The 14,971-nt window shown below is 36.8% G+C and overlaps 1 protein-coding gene across 2 annotated transcripts; it reads right to left on the minus strand.

Moving 5' to 3' along the window:
• Nucleotides 1-4,337: 4,337 nt before the first annotated feature.
• On the minus strand, nucleotides 4,338-14,628 carry LOC108711333 (putative nuclease HARBI1). Of its 2 annotated transcripts, none has more exons than XM_018252976.2 (4): nucleotides 14,539-14,628; nucleotides 8,917-9,633; nucleotides 7,923-8,291; nucleotides 4,338-6,784 (listed from the first exon to the last, which is right to left on the minus strand). In XM_018252976.2, coding segments are annotated over exons 2-4 (1,074 nt in total). In that variant the 5' UTR covers nucleotides 9,620-9,633; nucleotides 14,539-14,628; the 3' UTR covers nucleotides 4,338-6,782. The 2 variants fall into 2 exon arrangements, with proteins under 2 accessions (XP_018108465.1, XP_018108457.1); XM_018252968.2 differs by lacking the exon at nucleotides 14,539-14,628 and adding an exon at nucleotides 14,391-14,532.
• Between the last annotated feature and the right edge of the window lie 343 nt (nucleotides 14,629-14,971).

Genomic DNA, 14,971 nt, shown 5'->3' on the forward strand with positions numbered 1-14,971 from the left:
GTGCTTAAGATTTGTTCACACATAACATTTCTGTTTTAATTCCCAACTCCCATTTCTAGGGGATTCTATGATCAGATCATGAAAATTGTTCTCCTATCCATACGGAATAAGAAATCCCCTAGAGTGTCATGAGAAAAACTTACAGTCATATACTTTTCAGCGGTTTAGCACTCCCCAACTTTATCAACTCTTTGGTATTTCCTCCCAAACCAAAAAAATTAAAACACACTACACTCCCTCACCAAGAAGTTGGACAGCATTGATGCAGGTGGGTGAATTTAAAATGTCCCTCCAGCCTATCCAATCCCTACACATTTGACTTAAACTTTGTCAGCAAACCTTGACCTTAAAGCAGATTTTAAAGGAGAAGGAAAGGCTAAAATTAAGTCAGCTTTATCAGAAAGGTCTATATAAATACACCCTCAAGTAAACCCTCAACGTAATGCTGCTCTGAGTCCTCTGTCAAAAGAAACACAGCTTTTCTTCTATTGTGTATACATGGACTTCTGTATCAGACTTCCTGTTTTCAACATAAACCTCCAGGGCTAGGGCTTGAGCATGCTTGGTTTGCTTCTCACTCTCCCCTCCCTGCTGTAATCTGAGCCCAGAGCTATGAGTGAGCAGGGAGAGACAAAAGCAGGAATTGATCTCACACCAAGCTAATCAGCAGTTGCTATCCTAAACAAACAGAGAGAGCTTCTAGAGCTGTTTACTCAAGTATAGTAAAGCATTCTGCAGAATAAATATAGTGTTTTAGCTTGCACTATTGTGGCTAATCTATTAGCAATAAACTGCTTTGGTAGCTTTTCTTCTCCTAATAAGTGGGGAAGAATATTTTGAATACAGTTAATAATGGATGGAGGGCACACCAAAAACGTTCAAAAATTAGCAAGAGGTGCAAAAACAAATGTTACCCCTACCAAAGGTAACCAATGTCAATACTAAGTCAAAATGTTTGCACACTCAAAACAAAAAACAATTGGACATAAGGGTGGTTTGAAAAAATAATTTTTACTATTATTCAAGAAAACATTTTACATAGATAATGCCATATAATACATGGCGCAATTTATACAATGTTAAAAAGTAGCATAGAAAATCAATCACCCATTAGTCTCATGTAGCAAGCAAGAAATCAGCAAGGGAGCGGATACACCTACCAGAAAAATGAGAATGGCCCCAACGTTTCGGCACGGGGATTCTGAGAATCCCCTTGACAAAGGCCTTGGTGCCGAAACGTTGGGGCCATTCTCATTTTTCTGGTAGGTGTATCCGCTCCCTTGCTGATTTCTTGCTTGCTACATGAGACTAATGGGTGATTGATTTTCTATGCTACTTTTTAACATTGTATAAATTGCGCCATGTATTATATGGCATTATCTATGTAAAATGTTTTCTTGAATAATAGTAATTTTTTTTTCAAACCACCCTTATGTCCAATTGTTTTTTGTTTTGAGTGTGCAAACATTTTGACTTAGTGAAGAATATTTTGAAGCAATATGGGAAGCTCTACTAAATAAACCAATTGAGGGAATTACTAAGTATGATTTATGTTTAATCACCTACAGTCTTATGAAAAAGTTTGGGAACCCCTCTCAGCCCGCATAATAATTTACTCCACTTTCAGCAAAAAAGACAACAGTGGTATGTCTTTCATTTCCCAGGAACATCTGAGTACTGTGGTGTTTGCTGAACAAAGATTTTTAATGAAGCAGTATTAAATTAAATCAAGATGTGAAAATGTAATGTAGATAAATATCTGAGGGAAGTAGTGTCACCATTCACTGTTATTTACACACAATTCATAAGCATTCTTTTAATGCAGTGGTGCAGCATGGCAACATTTGGTTCATGTCTAATGTTTTGTCTGTAAGAATTCATATTTAATGAATGAGAACAATTCTTGTTAAAGCCAACCAATATTTTGTTAGATACTTTGCATGCATATGCAAAATAGGATTCGGTTCGGTATTCAACCAAATCTTTCGCAAAGGATTCGGGGGTTCGGCCAAATCCTAAATAGTGGATTTGGAGCATTCCTACTTGAGGGATAGCTAGCCGTAGCATTGCTTGTTGATAAATACCAGTGTAAGCCATCTTGCACCAATTCCCACTGATATCAGTAGAAAGTGACAATGTGATAAACTGGCACAGTGCATCTAACAGGACATTCCACTGAACTGGCTGATCTGTTCACCAGTTCTTAACTTGACCCACATAAACTGAGTAAACACATCAAATATTCTGTATTACTGGTGCCATTTGTGTTATTGTAAATCTTAGTACCTGGTACAAGATGTGTACCAAATCTGCCCTTAATAACTGAGAAGCAGCCATCACAGTTTAAACAAAAGAAAATTCTCTCTTAGGAGCATTTAACCCCTCCCCCATATTCATAATATTTAAACAACATTATTTGGTTATTATACCAAAAGGCAACTGTTCTTCCATAATAACAGCCTTATTTATATGCTTACTACTTTAATTTAAACTGTGCACTCATGACCCTGTATAATAATTTGTTTCTTCGTAAATAAAAAAAAATGGTACTCGTACATTGCGAAGCTGCAGTCAAAGGATGAAGGTAAATACCGGTATCTAATTTTCCCAGTAGATGAGGTCATATCGACCACGATGGCAATACCTTCTTTGAAACTAGAGAAAAATCTAAATATGACATCTCAAGGGAATGTAAAGTAATCCATACATCAATTATTTATTTTCTTCCAATTTTAAAGATAAAAGGCCTGGTGTGAGTGAGCCCCCCACAGGCCAGTCCTCAATACTCAAGAAATCAATGCAACAATTTTTTTTTTGGTTCAGAGGATGCCAGTTGCAAGTTGCTCTGTAGCACTGGGGTCCTAGCAGGTTTTACTAATAAAATTGGCCCTACTGTGTGTAAATGTGATTTACACAAGCCCTGATTGAAATGCATTATAAATTGGTAGGACCACAAAAACATGGTGTAAAATGTGGGAAAGCTTAATATCTGTAAAATTGAGGTTTCACTGTATATAAATAAATGATAATAATATTACATTGTGCCTAAAAAAATTGTCATATTACAGGCCACGTATAGTCGTTTCCAATTGCCTCCTACTCCAGTGCAAATGAAGACAAATTGGATATATTGAACATTGTGTACTGGGTTTAAGTTTGAATTGGTTTGAGACCAGACCTGAGGCAGTGGAATTTACTGGATCATTTGTCTTTATAATCTTAAGGAAAAAATAATGTATACTGAAAAGTGGATTTTTTTTTATTTCTAGAAAATATAATATAATCCCTTATATCTTTGGGATAACTTTACATTCCCACATGTTGATGTTTATGGCCACATAAGATAAAGTAAATGTATAATAAACCCCTCTTAATAGGTAATTGTATCCCTTATGGAACATGTAGAGTTTCCGAATACACCATACCCGCCAACCTATCCATCCCTGCACTGACATGAATGAAAAACCAGCTGCCACAGTTCCACAGTTTCCATTCATGCCAAACACAGCAGGCATGGCGAATATTTGGCATATCTCCTCTGGCTAATGTACACCAGATGGGACACGTGCCATTAACCTTATTAGAAAAATATGGAAATATAAAGTACATCAATAGGTATTTTCATACTGAATATTACCTTAATTGCCATGGTCCAAATGGACAGATAACAAGCAATTTTCCTAGTCCTTTACAAAAAACTTCTATTTTATTTAATCATGCATATAATACATTTTTGATGGAATTCCTGTTTTAAGTTTCAGCTTGTACAGACCATTTAGAGCAAACAAGATTGCAGAATGCTCTGTTCAAGTAGTCCTTAAAGATATCATACAGCTCTACAAGGTCAAGCAGTAGGGTAAACACTGGCCAAGCTGCCTAATTAGGGCAGAGACACACGCTGCAATTCGGGGAGATTAGTCGCCCGGCGACAAAGCTCCTCTTCTTCAGGGCGACTAATCTCCCCGAACTGCCTCCCCTGCCTTCGGAGCACTTCATTTCCCGAAGTTGGCCGAAGTTTCCTCGTGAGGCAATTTCGGGCCTCTTCGGAAAATGATGAGCTCCAAGTGAAATCCCGCCAGTGATTTTCATTCTAGCAGGCGGGAAGGCAGTTTGGGGAGATTAGTCGCCCCGAAGAAGAGGAGATTTTTCGCTGGGCAAATAATCTTCCTGAATTGCAGCGTGTGTCTCTGCCCTTAAGGAATGCATAACCAACATATGGCAATCTTCAGCTATGTTCATTGTTTTGTTATATGCTAGAAGCACTGAATTTTGTTTGATCTGTCAGTGAAAATGCTGTAAGTTTTTCATTCCGTAAAAATGAAATAATGACAACAAGATTTGCTGACAAACCTTTATGTACAAATGACAAGACAAGTATGCATTAGGTACAAATTTACACTGAATTTAACATGAACTCAGGGACACCTGTATTCCACTACTACCAGCTCAGCACACAAAACAGTATTCCAGGTGGAGTAACAAACAACATCCTTTTTGGGACCAGTGCAACAGCATACAATTCAGGAAAATGTTTAAGTGACAAAGAAATACTTCCAGATGCAATGAACTTAGAAAAGTGTAAAACTTAAGGAAAGTGTAAAACACTAGAGGGTGGCAATTTGTTAGGTACCACCCTGGTTAGGTACCATGATTGCCAGCCTCGGACTGGGCTGGTACTTCTTTCCATGTCCATCCAAGTTTAGCAATTACAATCACTGGGGAATGCCTAACAAATTATCACCTCCCAGTGGTTTTCACTTTGCTTGTCCTTTACGATGCAAACACTATATCCTCACTTTAGTTCACATTAAATTGTGGCTAAATAAAGGTTAAGTACACTTGACAAGAACAGAGTTCTACAAAGCTTGCAACAAATTTGGAAGCATACAATTCCATGGAAACAATATAAAACAAGTTCTAAAACTAGTTTTCGGGTAGTTTGTGCGGTCAGTTTCAGAGAGACCCATTGAAAAAAAAAACATATTGCTAAAACTACCGGTACATATTACAATTCACATATTATAATATATATCCGAGACGCACCCAGTATATTTGAGAGGTACCCAGCCTACATTTTGCTGTTTGGTGTTGATGAAATCTCAGAAGTCTCTGACAGTAAGGGGTAGATTTATCAGGGGTCGAATAGTAAATTTCGAATTTTCAAGTTTCAAAATTCACACATTCAAATTTTAATCCCCCTATTAGAATGTAAATTTGAATGTGAGATTTATCCCACCATGACCATGGATTATTCGCCACCTAAAACCTGCCGAGTTCATTTACAAGTCAATAGCAGAGGACAGACGAGCCATTTGGAGATGTTAATAGCCTTCCTGACATTCAAAATTTGATTAGTACGAATCTAATATGATTTGAATTTTTGGGTCGGAACCATTTGATCGAATATTAGCATTCAAATTTTCTCTTAAATAAACTCCCAATTGAATTATATTCGAAATCAAAAAAATTCACATGAATTCGAAATTCAACCTTTGATAAATGAGCCTCCAAGAGATTGCAGCTGAAGTTGAATAACAGCTGGAAAGTTAGAAGACTTTTACAGATTTTTGTAATTTTTTTTCTCTGAAAAATTTGGTGGATTGTTAATGGGGCTATACTGACCTGCCAAACAAGAACTAAATCAATGGGCCAATGAGATCATTAAACCTGTCAGATAGGATATCCATCCAATTTCCAGCTAGATACCTATCCATTATTTTGCTGATACAAGGGCCAATAAATTGCCCTCTCTGTCTGGAGTAGAGTTAGCAACTAATATACACACTGACTTGTGTATATAGTAATACTACAGGATAAATGTACCAAACCCTCATTACAGTGGTAAAAATTTGGGCATTATTTAATTTGGGCATTAAATATAGTCAGAAACATGGAAAATTTTCATCAAGAAAGACTGATATAATTATGTGCACAAAACATTTCAGTATTTGCTTTATACATATTTCAGGGAGTTGCCATTCAGCTTGCTTTAAGTCATTCTCCACAGGAAGCAATAAAACAGAAGCAAGCATTGTGGAAGTTCTGGTTAAATATATATATATAGTTGTTGAGGCTGAAACACAACCATCTGCCTAGCTTTCATATTTTTTTTTTTTTAACAAACATGCAAATAGGGAAAATTCAGTGCACATAATAGACAGCACTTCACATCAATTCATGGAAAAAATACCACAAACCATATTCAGTTAATGGTTGTACTGTATTTTCACAAAAAGATTATTTGGGCGCTAAATAAAAGTATTGAAGCAAGTAATTTACTTAAAAAATAGTGTTTTGTTTAGTGTGTAAGTAGAGCAAATAAACAGAATTAACACTAAAGAATGGCCTTTGAATTAACAAAAGGATCATACTGTATTTTGTTAGCTATATTTATATAGACATCTATATCTGCTTAGATAACTGAAGACATTTGACAATCTGTACAACATACTGCTCATTCACAATCAAATCACACCACCTGTGAACTGTAGTAGCTCACCCAATCCACAATGCTCTGCCGAGAGCTCAAGGGGAAGAAAAACACTGTCCAGTGATCTCTACAAAACCTCTTATGGACACACATATATAGATAGGTAAATCTTTCTGTTAATAATTTCATTTTGAGGAATGCTGGCAGTATGTAAAATGAATACATTGTTAACTATGGACTACTATGTAGCACTAAAGCAGATAGGTGATTCTGTCATTTTTCATGTAGAGGTGGAGATGTAGCCATCTACATCCATAGGAAGCAGGTGTATTCCATTCCAAGCTGAGAAATCTCCTGTTGGAAAAAAACACCCATGGGTTATAAGGATTTTTTATAAAAATTTTCACCCTCCTACACATTTTAATAGAGCCAATAGCAACTGTTTTTTTCTTGATTTAATACGTTTTAGAGGTACAGTACTTTTATTCATTTATATATTTTCATCCCAATAAATAATATACAAAATAATGTTTAGTGATAGACTCTCCTCTAGAATCTAGTTTTATTGAGGTTCATATACTGGTCTTTTCTTCACTTATAGTCAAATGCAATACCATGGAGCATATTCTTATGCTTAAATACACAACCACAAATAAGGAAGATCAAAATTGTAGAGAGCTAATGTACTCATTTAATATCTGGCTGCAAGTTCTAGAGCACTAAGGGGTGCATAATTGCGGCCCTTATTTGCCCATTTACAAAGCACTTACAAAGTGCACTTTGCAACCTGCACCCAGCGAGTTGTAAATGTGTGCCATAGTAATGTGTTTTTTTTAAATTCAAATAATGAGATAAATTCAGATTTTTGTAAATAACCCTGAAATGGTTTCTTATTTAAGAAAAAAACTAGAATGGAAAAAACTTGATTCAGCGAGTTTGGGTTGCGAAACCGGAAAACTCTAATTGATCATGTTTTTGGTGAAAAAAAAACTTGAACTGCTCAAATTTTCAGGCAAAACCCTCCAAAAAACTTGAACATCATGAAAGCTATTAACATCTTCAAATGGTTCAAGGGACCTCTGCCATTGACTCCTACATGACCTTGACAGGTTTTAGATGGTATATTTTCGGATTCAAGCTATTTCCATGGTCGTGGGTATTTTTTTTTTTTTAAAAAAAAACTTTTTTTTAACCCGAAAATGTGAGTTTTGATCAAAAAAATCATCTTGAAACTCGATTTTTTGTGGAAAACACAACTTGAACTTTAATAAATAAACCCCTTTGGCGTCTACGGTAGAAAAAGTAAGCATTTTAATGATCATGTGAGGAATACACACAAGCACAACAATCTCTAAGTGAATTCATCAGCAAAGATGAAATACAAGCACAATACAAGTATATTCACAGGCAAATAGCTGAAACCCTGCCTAGAAATAGTGCATTGTTGTTAGATCCTGAGGACAGGTTGAGAAATGGCATAATATGAACTTACATGAGAAATGTTGGTTGATAACTCGAATTCTGGTTCTTTTTCCAGCTTGTGTGTTCTCCTCTTCAGAAACTGGTGGAACTGGGGGTGGAGCCTCAAGATCATCAAGAATGTCAATATGCAAATTGCGACTGACTGCCAAGTTATGCAAAATGCAGCAGGCCAGGATGATCTGAGCTCCCTTTTCTGGAGAATACTGCAGTACACCGCCTGATCGATCCAGACAACGGAAGCGACTTTTAATAGATCCAAATGTACGCTCAATGATGGAGTGAGCTAACGTGTGTGCAGCGTTATATTGTTTTTCTGCCTTTGTTTTTGCATCCTTGACAGGTGTTAGTAAGTATTCAGTCACCGGATATGCATCATCACCTGGAAAACATGATTATTTCATTTGAAATTTACTTTTTTGGGAAACATTTTCCCTCACATAAATGTATTATTATTCAAAGTAACCTCAGGATATACAGGTATGGGACTTATTATCCAAAATGCTTGGGACCAGGGCTTTTCTGGATAACGGGTCTTTCCATAAGTTGGATCTTCATACCTTAAGTCTACTAGAAAATCATGTAAACATTAAATAACCGCAATAGGCTGGTTTTGCTTCCAGTATGGATTAATTATAGCTTAGCTGAGATCAAGTAAAAGGTACTGTTTTATTATTACAGAAAAAAAGGAAATCATGTTTAAAAATTTGGATTATTTGATTATAATGGAGTCTATGGGAGACAGCCTTTCTGTAATTTGGAACTTTCTGGATAATGGGTTTCCGGATAACGGATCCCATACCATTATAACATTTATTTAAAATGGTATCACTGCCGAAAACAAGTGGTTCCCAGCCCCAGCAATTTTGGGCACACAGGACAAATTTACAAATTGAGAGTGATTTGTGTGTATGGCACCAGCTAGGATCCATGCTGTATGTTAATCAATTATTTTATATAATGTTTTACATAATGACATTTTTTAATTTTAAATGTATTTTGCTTACCCAGTATCCAACCTTCTGGTAAATTGCCAGATGTCAAAATTGAGTGCAAGCTCGAATGCTTTAAAATATAGGAATCGTGGGTTGATCCAGGATAACCAGCTACCAAGTTAAGAATCCGCATATCGGCTGCACACACCATCTGGACATTTAAAGAGTGAAAATTTTTACTGTTTCTGTAAATGTCTTCTGTAGGAGGGGACAGAGCAACGTGAGTGCAGTCAATTATCCCCATAACATTGGGAAAAAATGAGATTTTTTGGAAGCCATCTTTTATTGTTTGTAATGCAGCTTTGTCTGATGGAAATACAATATATTGTGGAGTAAGTTTGTTTATTGCCTTTAACACCTGAGTTAGATGCCTGCTGAAACTGGGCTGGGATATCCCAGAAAGTGCAGACACTGTACCTTGAAATGATGCTGAGGCAAAATAATGAAGGGCACTTAGTAATTTCACCATTCCAGGAACAGCATGGTTTCGCTCACAGTTAGGCTCTATATCTTGCTGGATTTGTTCAAAAAGCTCCAGAATAACTTCAGTGCTGAAGCGGTACCTAGATCGAACTTCTTCCTCGTTTAAACCAAACAGGGATACTCTTGGTCTAAAGATACGTTCTCTGTGCCTCTGATTTGCATTGGGATCTTCCTGTAAAATTTCTTGCTGTGATCCTTGTTCGTGTATGTGAATCATGGCATGCAGGTCCATTACCGGACTCGAAACTAGAAGCAATGTAAAGCAATGTTAAACAGGTAAAGCAAATGAACTGGGTGTCTTAAAAAGTAAAATATGCTATTTTGGGTTTACTTTCCACTAAAATGAATCAGTTAATAGTGCTGCTCCAGCAGAATTCTGTACTGAAATCCATTTCTCAAAAGAGCAAACAGATTTTTTTATATTCAATTTTGAAATCTGGCATGGGGCTAGACATTTTGTCAATTTCCCAGCTGCCCCAGGTCATGTGACTTGTGCCTGCACTTTAGGAGAGAAACGCTTTTTGGCAGGCTGCTGTTTTTCCTTCTCAATGTAACTGAATGTGTCTCAGTTAGACATGGGTTTTTACTATTGAGTGCTGTTCTTAGATCTACCAGGCAGCTGTTATCTTGTGTTAGGGAGCTGTTATCTGGTTACCTTCCCATTGATCTTTTGTTTGGCTGCTGGGGGGAAAAAGGGAGGGGGGTGATATCACTCCAACTTGCAGTACAGCAGCAAAGAGTGATTGAAGTTTATCAGAGCACAAGTCACATGACTTGGGGCAGCTGGGAAATTGACAATATGTCTAGCCCCATGTCAGATTTCAAAATTGAATATAAAAAAATCTGTTTGCTCTTTTAAGAAATGGATTTCAGTGCAGAATTCTGCTGGAGCAGCACTATTAACTGATTCATTTTGAAAAAAAATGTTTTTCCCATGACAGTATCCCTTTAATTTGTACACAAATGGGCACATGGGGGATAGATTCAAGAGCAAAATGCACACTTGTGCCCCATACCGATGTAGAAAATGCGCCTGCCAGCAGTAGCCACAAAAAAGTATGCCAACTTCTTTGTGCCTTACAAGCAAATCGTATGTGTGGTCAAAAAACATTTGTGTTTTGCTCCATACCTTACCTTTAGTCATCTAATGTTAAATTTCTATTTCTATGTGAAAGTGGGTTCTGCTGTATTTCTTTATCAGTTAGTAACAAACAGAAATACTACCAACTTTGACTCTATATCCTGTATGTCATTTTCCTTGCATTCACTTAATTAGTATGGTAGCCCACGTTCATTTCTAAGAAAGCAAATTTGGACACTCAAAATGTCCTCAGCTCTCCAGCACAAAGAAATCACATGTGAAGGGTTTGCATTCGATAACACGTAATTGAAAGCATAAGGCTGAAGCTGAGACATTTAACATTCTTGAGATTTGATCTAAAACTGAAGTAAATCAAATTTATACAGAGAAGACATTTTTTTCACAACTAAAACATGGTCGAGGGAGCAAGCTAGAGCTTACACTACACACTACTGTTCATACCATTAACCCAAAATCCTCAGCCCAACATGCACAGCAATGATGCCTCCACATACCCTTCATTATAGTGATTATAAAGTCTTCAAGGTGTCCCTGCAGTACTGTTTGACCAAGGTTTCCTGCTATTCTTACAAATAACAGAAAGTAAACATTTGCCAGCAGTGCATAGTAAATCTATATACACACAGAGTGTCAATAGACCCTACAAAAAGTCTTATAACATACAAGAGTCATGAATATCCTGTAAATTATATCCTTATAATACACAAAAGCCATGAATATCTTGTAAATTATATCCTTATAAACGGTGAGTTCTGATATCATCAGTTATAAATGGTGAGTTCTAGGGGCACATTTACTTCGGTCGAGTGAAGGAATAGAAGAAAAAATACTTAGAATTTCGAACGGTTTTTTGGCTACTTCGACCATCGAATTGGCTACTTCGACCTTCGACTTCGAATCGAATGATTCAAACTAAAAATCGTTCGACTATTCGACCATTCGATAGTCGAAGTACTGTCTCTTTAAAAAAAACTTCGACCCCCTACTTTGCCAACTAAAACCTACCGAACATCAATGTTAGCCTATGGGGAAGGTCCCCATAGGCTTTCTAACAATTTTCTGATCGAAGGAAAATCATTCGAGCGATTGGATTAAAATCCTTCGAATCGTCTTTGAATCGTTCAATTCGAAGGCTTTAATCGTTCGGTCGAAGTATTTGCGGTAAATCCTTCGACTTCGATATTCGAAGTCGAAGGATTTTACTTCAACGGTCGAATATCGAGGGTTAATTAACCCTCGATATTTGACCATTAGTAAATGTGCCCCCAATGTCATTTCTGTCACATGACTCACTGAAACTTATGTATTATAATAAATAAAGTACCTCTGTTGCAAAATATGAGGATATTAGAAGTTATCTCGGAGTTCCATGACCTGTATAAAAACACTCTGCCTTCGGCCTAGTGTTTTTATATGGTCATGAAACTCCTCAGTAACTTATAATATCTTAATATTTTACAAGAGGGGTTACTTTATTCACTATATAAAACACACTGGTTGGTTTCATTGCCTTGTTATTAATGGCATTCTTAAAGGAACAGTAGCACCAAAAAATGAAAGTGTTTTAAAGTAATGAGAATATAATGTAGTGTTGCCCTGCACTGGTAAAACGGATCTGTTTGCTTCAGAAACACTACTATAGTTCATATAAACTAGCTGCTGAGTAGCAATGGCGGAAATTGAAAAAAGGCTACATGGCACAGGATAATTAGTGGTTAACAGATAACATTATGTTCTACAGAGCTTATCTGCTAGCTACTGTGTAACTTCAGCCTTTTCTCCTTTGAATAGCTGCCCCCATGGCTACACAGCAGCTTATTTATATAAACAATAGTAGTGTTTATGAAGCAAACAGCAGTTTTACTAGTACAGGGCAACACTGCATTATATTTTTATTACTTTAAAACATTTTCATTTTTTGATGTGACTGGTCCTTTAATGCAACCTTTAGATTAATTTTTAGTATGTTATAGAATAGCTAATTCTAAGCAACTTTTCAATTGGCCGTCATTTTTTCTTTGTAGTTTTTGAATTACTTGCCTTCTTCTTCTGACTTTTTAGAAGGGGTCACTGTAAAGATCAGGCCACACTGGGCGTTTTGGGGAGATTTGGTCGCCTGGCGACTAATCAGCTAATTTTTGCGGCGACCAATCTCCCCAAACGCCTTCCCTCACTCTGCGCCGGCTAAAATGAAAAAACGCGCGAAAAATCACACGTGGCGATTCGTTTTCCGAAGACGCCCGAAGTTGCCACACAAGGAAACTTTGGCGACTTTGGTAAACGAATCGCCGCGTGTGATTAGTGCCGGCGTTTTTTTCATTTTCGCCAGCGCCAAAACGAGGCGATTTGTCTCCAGGCGACCAAATCTCCCCAAAACGCCCAGTGTGGCATGACCCTAAGGCTACAAGTTTTGTTATTGCTACTTTTTATTGCTCATCTTTCTATTTAGGCCCTCTCCTATTCATATTCCAGTCTCTTGTTAAAATCAGTGCATGGTTGCTAGGGTAATTTGGACCCAAATTGTCTCAGAATAGCACTCTCTACACTTAAATAAAAGTTAATTAAAAGTTCAACAACCCCTTTAAACTTGTAATGTTCAAAATATTTGAAGTGGTGCTGTGATTGATCCCATGATGCACCCAAACAGCTGCTAACTTTGCATTCTTTCATTTACTGACTTGTTTTAGATTCTGTTACATAGGAACATCATTTTAACTTCAAAAATGATCTTCTTCTTCTTCTTTAGTGTCCAGTAGCAAAAAGTGTGGCCTGCGTCACATGGCTCATGAAAGATAATCAGCACATCGGAAACGGCTGAGGGTCTGCCCAAAATAATCTACCATGTGAATTTATTTACTATGGGCAGTCAGCAATAAGTGGCCCTCGCTACCAGTGTTTTGATCTAGTGTTTTGATCTGTGTTACAAGCCAAAATGTAGCAAGGGTGTGACTAAACTTCTTTTGTTTGATGTTTTTCTGAGCATCCAGGGAGCACCACAATATCTTGTTTTTTAAATGTTGTATACTGGAACTTTTCTTCATTGTTTATCCAACGTAACCCTGAAGAACACTGTATTGTCTACACAAAACAATCATATCCTATATGTACAGATATGAACTGGAGTAAATGTTTTTCTTGTTTTAACATAGTGGAGGCATTCTCTAAAGAAAAAGGGCAAAAGCATTCTTTGTTTCTATAACAGCAGTCTTTGGAATCTACCTGCCAAATAAAAGCAATATGTCAACCCCCACATCGTTATATAGCTACAAATGTACAGAAAATCAATGTTCTGTTCAGACAATAAAATGTATGTTATAAATGAATGTTATCATTATAAAGATTAACAAATTGAAGGATCAACAGCAATCTCAAAATGTAAGCTTCTTATAAAAGGAAAAATATACCTGAACTGTATCTTCCAAGAAACTATAAGCTTTCAAGCTGCCTGTATAAAACCATTACACATTGGCAGTGATATGAGACTTTCTAATTGTCGTTACTTGCAGACATTTACAGCAGCTTTGGAAACATTACAACCCTTTTCTCATGGTATAACTTGAAATAAATGACTTCTGATGCCTGTCTGTACTGACACTATAGTATATATATTTTTTTTTTTTTAGATAGATAAAAAAGCATGAGTTACGCTAACACAGAAGGCCCATTTGTTTCTGCTTGATATTGCTACAATGATGCTATATTCTGGCTGTCTGAAAAAAACACATTCCTTTAGATTCCAAGGGACTGCAAGATGCCTTGGAAAGCAGCCTGCTGTTTAGCTAACAATGGAGCAATCACAAGACTCTCAATCAGTCATACTTAAAGGCATTTTATAGAAATCAACACATGCCAAATGTTAGTAAATCCATAATCATTAAGTTCTCTTTCTCTAGCAGGTTACCATGCTGCTGAGAAGACAAAGCTCCCCTGTGCATCCAGAATCTGCATGCAGAATCATCCGCTGTCTGCATAAGTTTGTCTACAGAGACATTCAGGCTATTGAAACAAACATTAATTGTGCTGTGCATGCATGAATGCTATGTTCCCACCTGCTTTGATCCACGAACACTAAGATATTTCACTTCCTCTGGTCTCATTTCCCCCAATAGCTCCACCCTCTCCCACAACCTTCTCCTGGCTTAACCCCGTGCTTCCCTTTTTAGCCAGACAGATGGGATGTCTCATTTTGTTACAAGAAAGCACAATGTGTTCCAGATGCTGCTTGAGGATTCCTGGAAAATACAACTGTAATGCATAAACAGTGACGTGTTTAACCTGGGGTGAAATAGTAATGCCCAGCAGATTTCAAAAAGAAAATAAATGTACTGTGAAATAAAATAAGGATTTTTAAAATAAAGAAACACATATAGATATGTGATTTAGTTACAAGTACCTATGCTTTTCAACATATCCATTTAAGCATGGACACAAGGGAAATTACGAATTTGTGGCTCTATATAGCAAAAAATGATTCATGTTTCA

This window comes from Xenopus laevis, chromosome 1L, assembly GCF_017654675.1.
Source record: "Xenopus laevis strain J_2021 chromosome 1L, Xenopus_laevis_v10.1, whole genome shotgun sequence".
Taxonomy (NCBI): Eukaryota; Metazoa; Chordata; class Amphibia; order Anura; family Pipidae; genus Xenopus; species Xenopus laevis.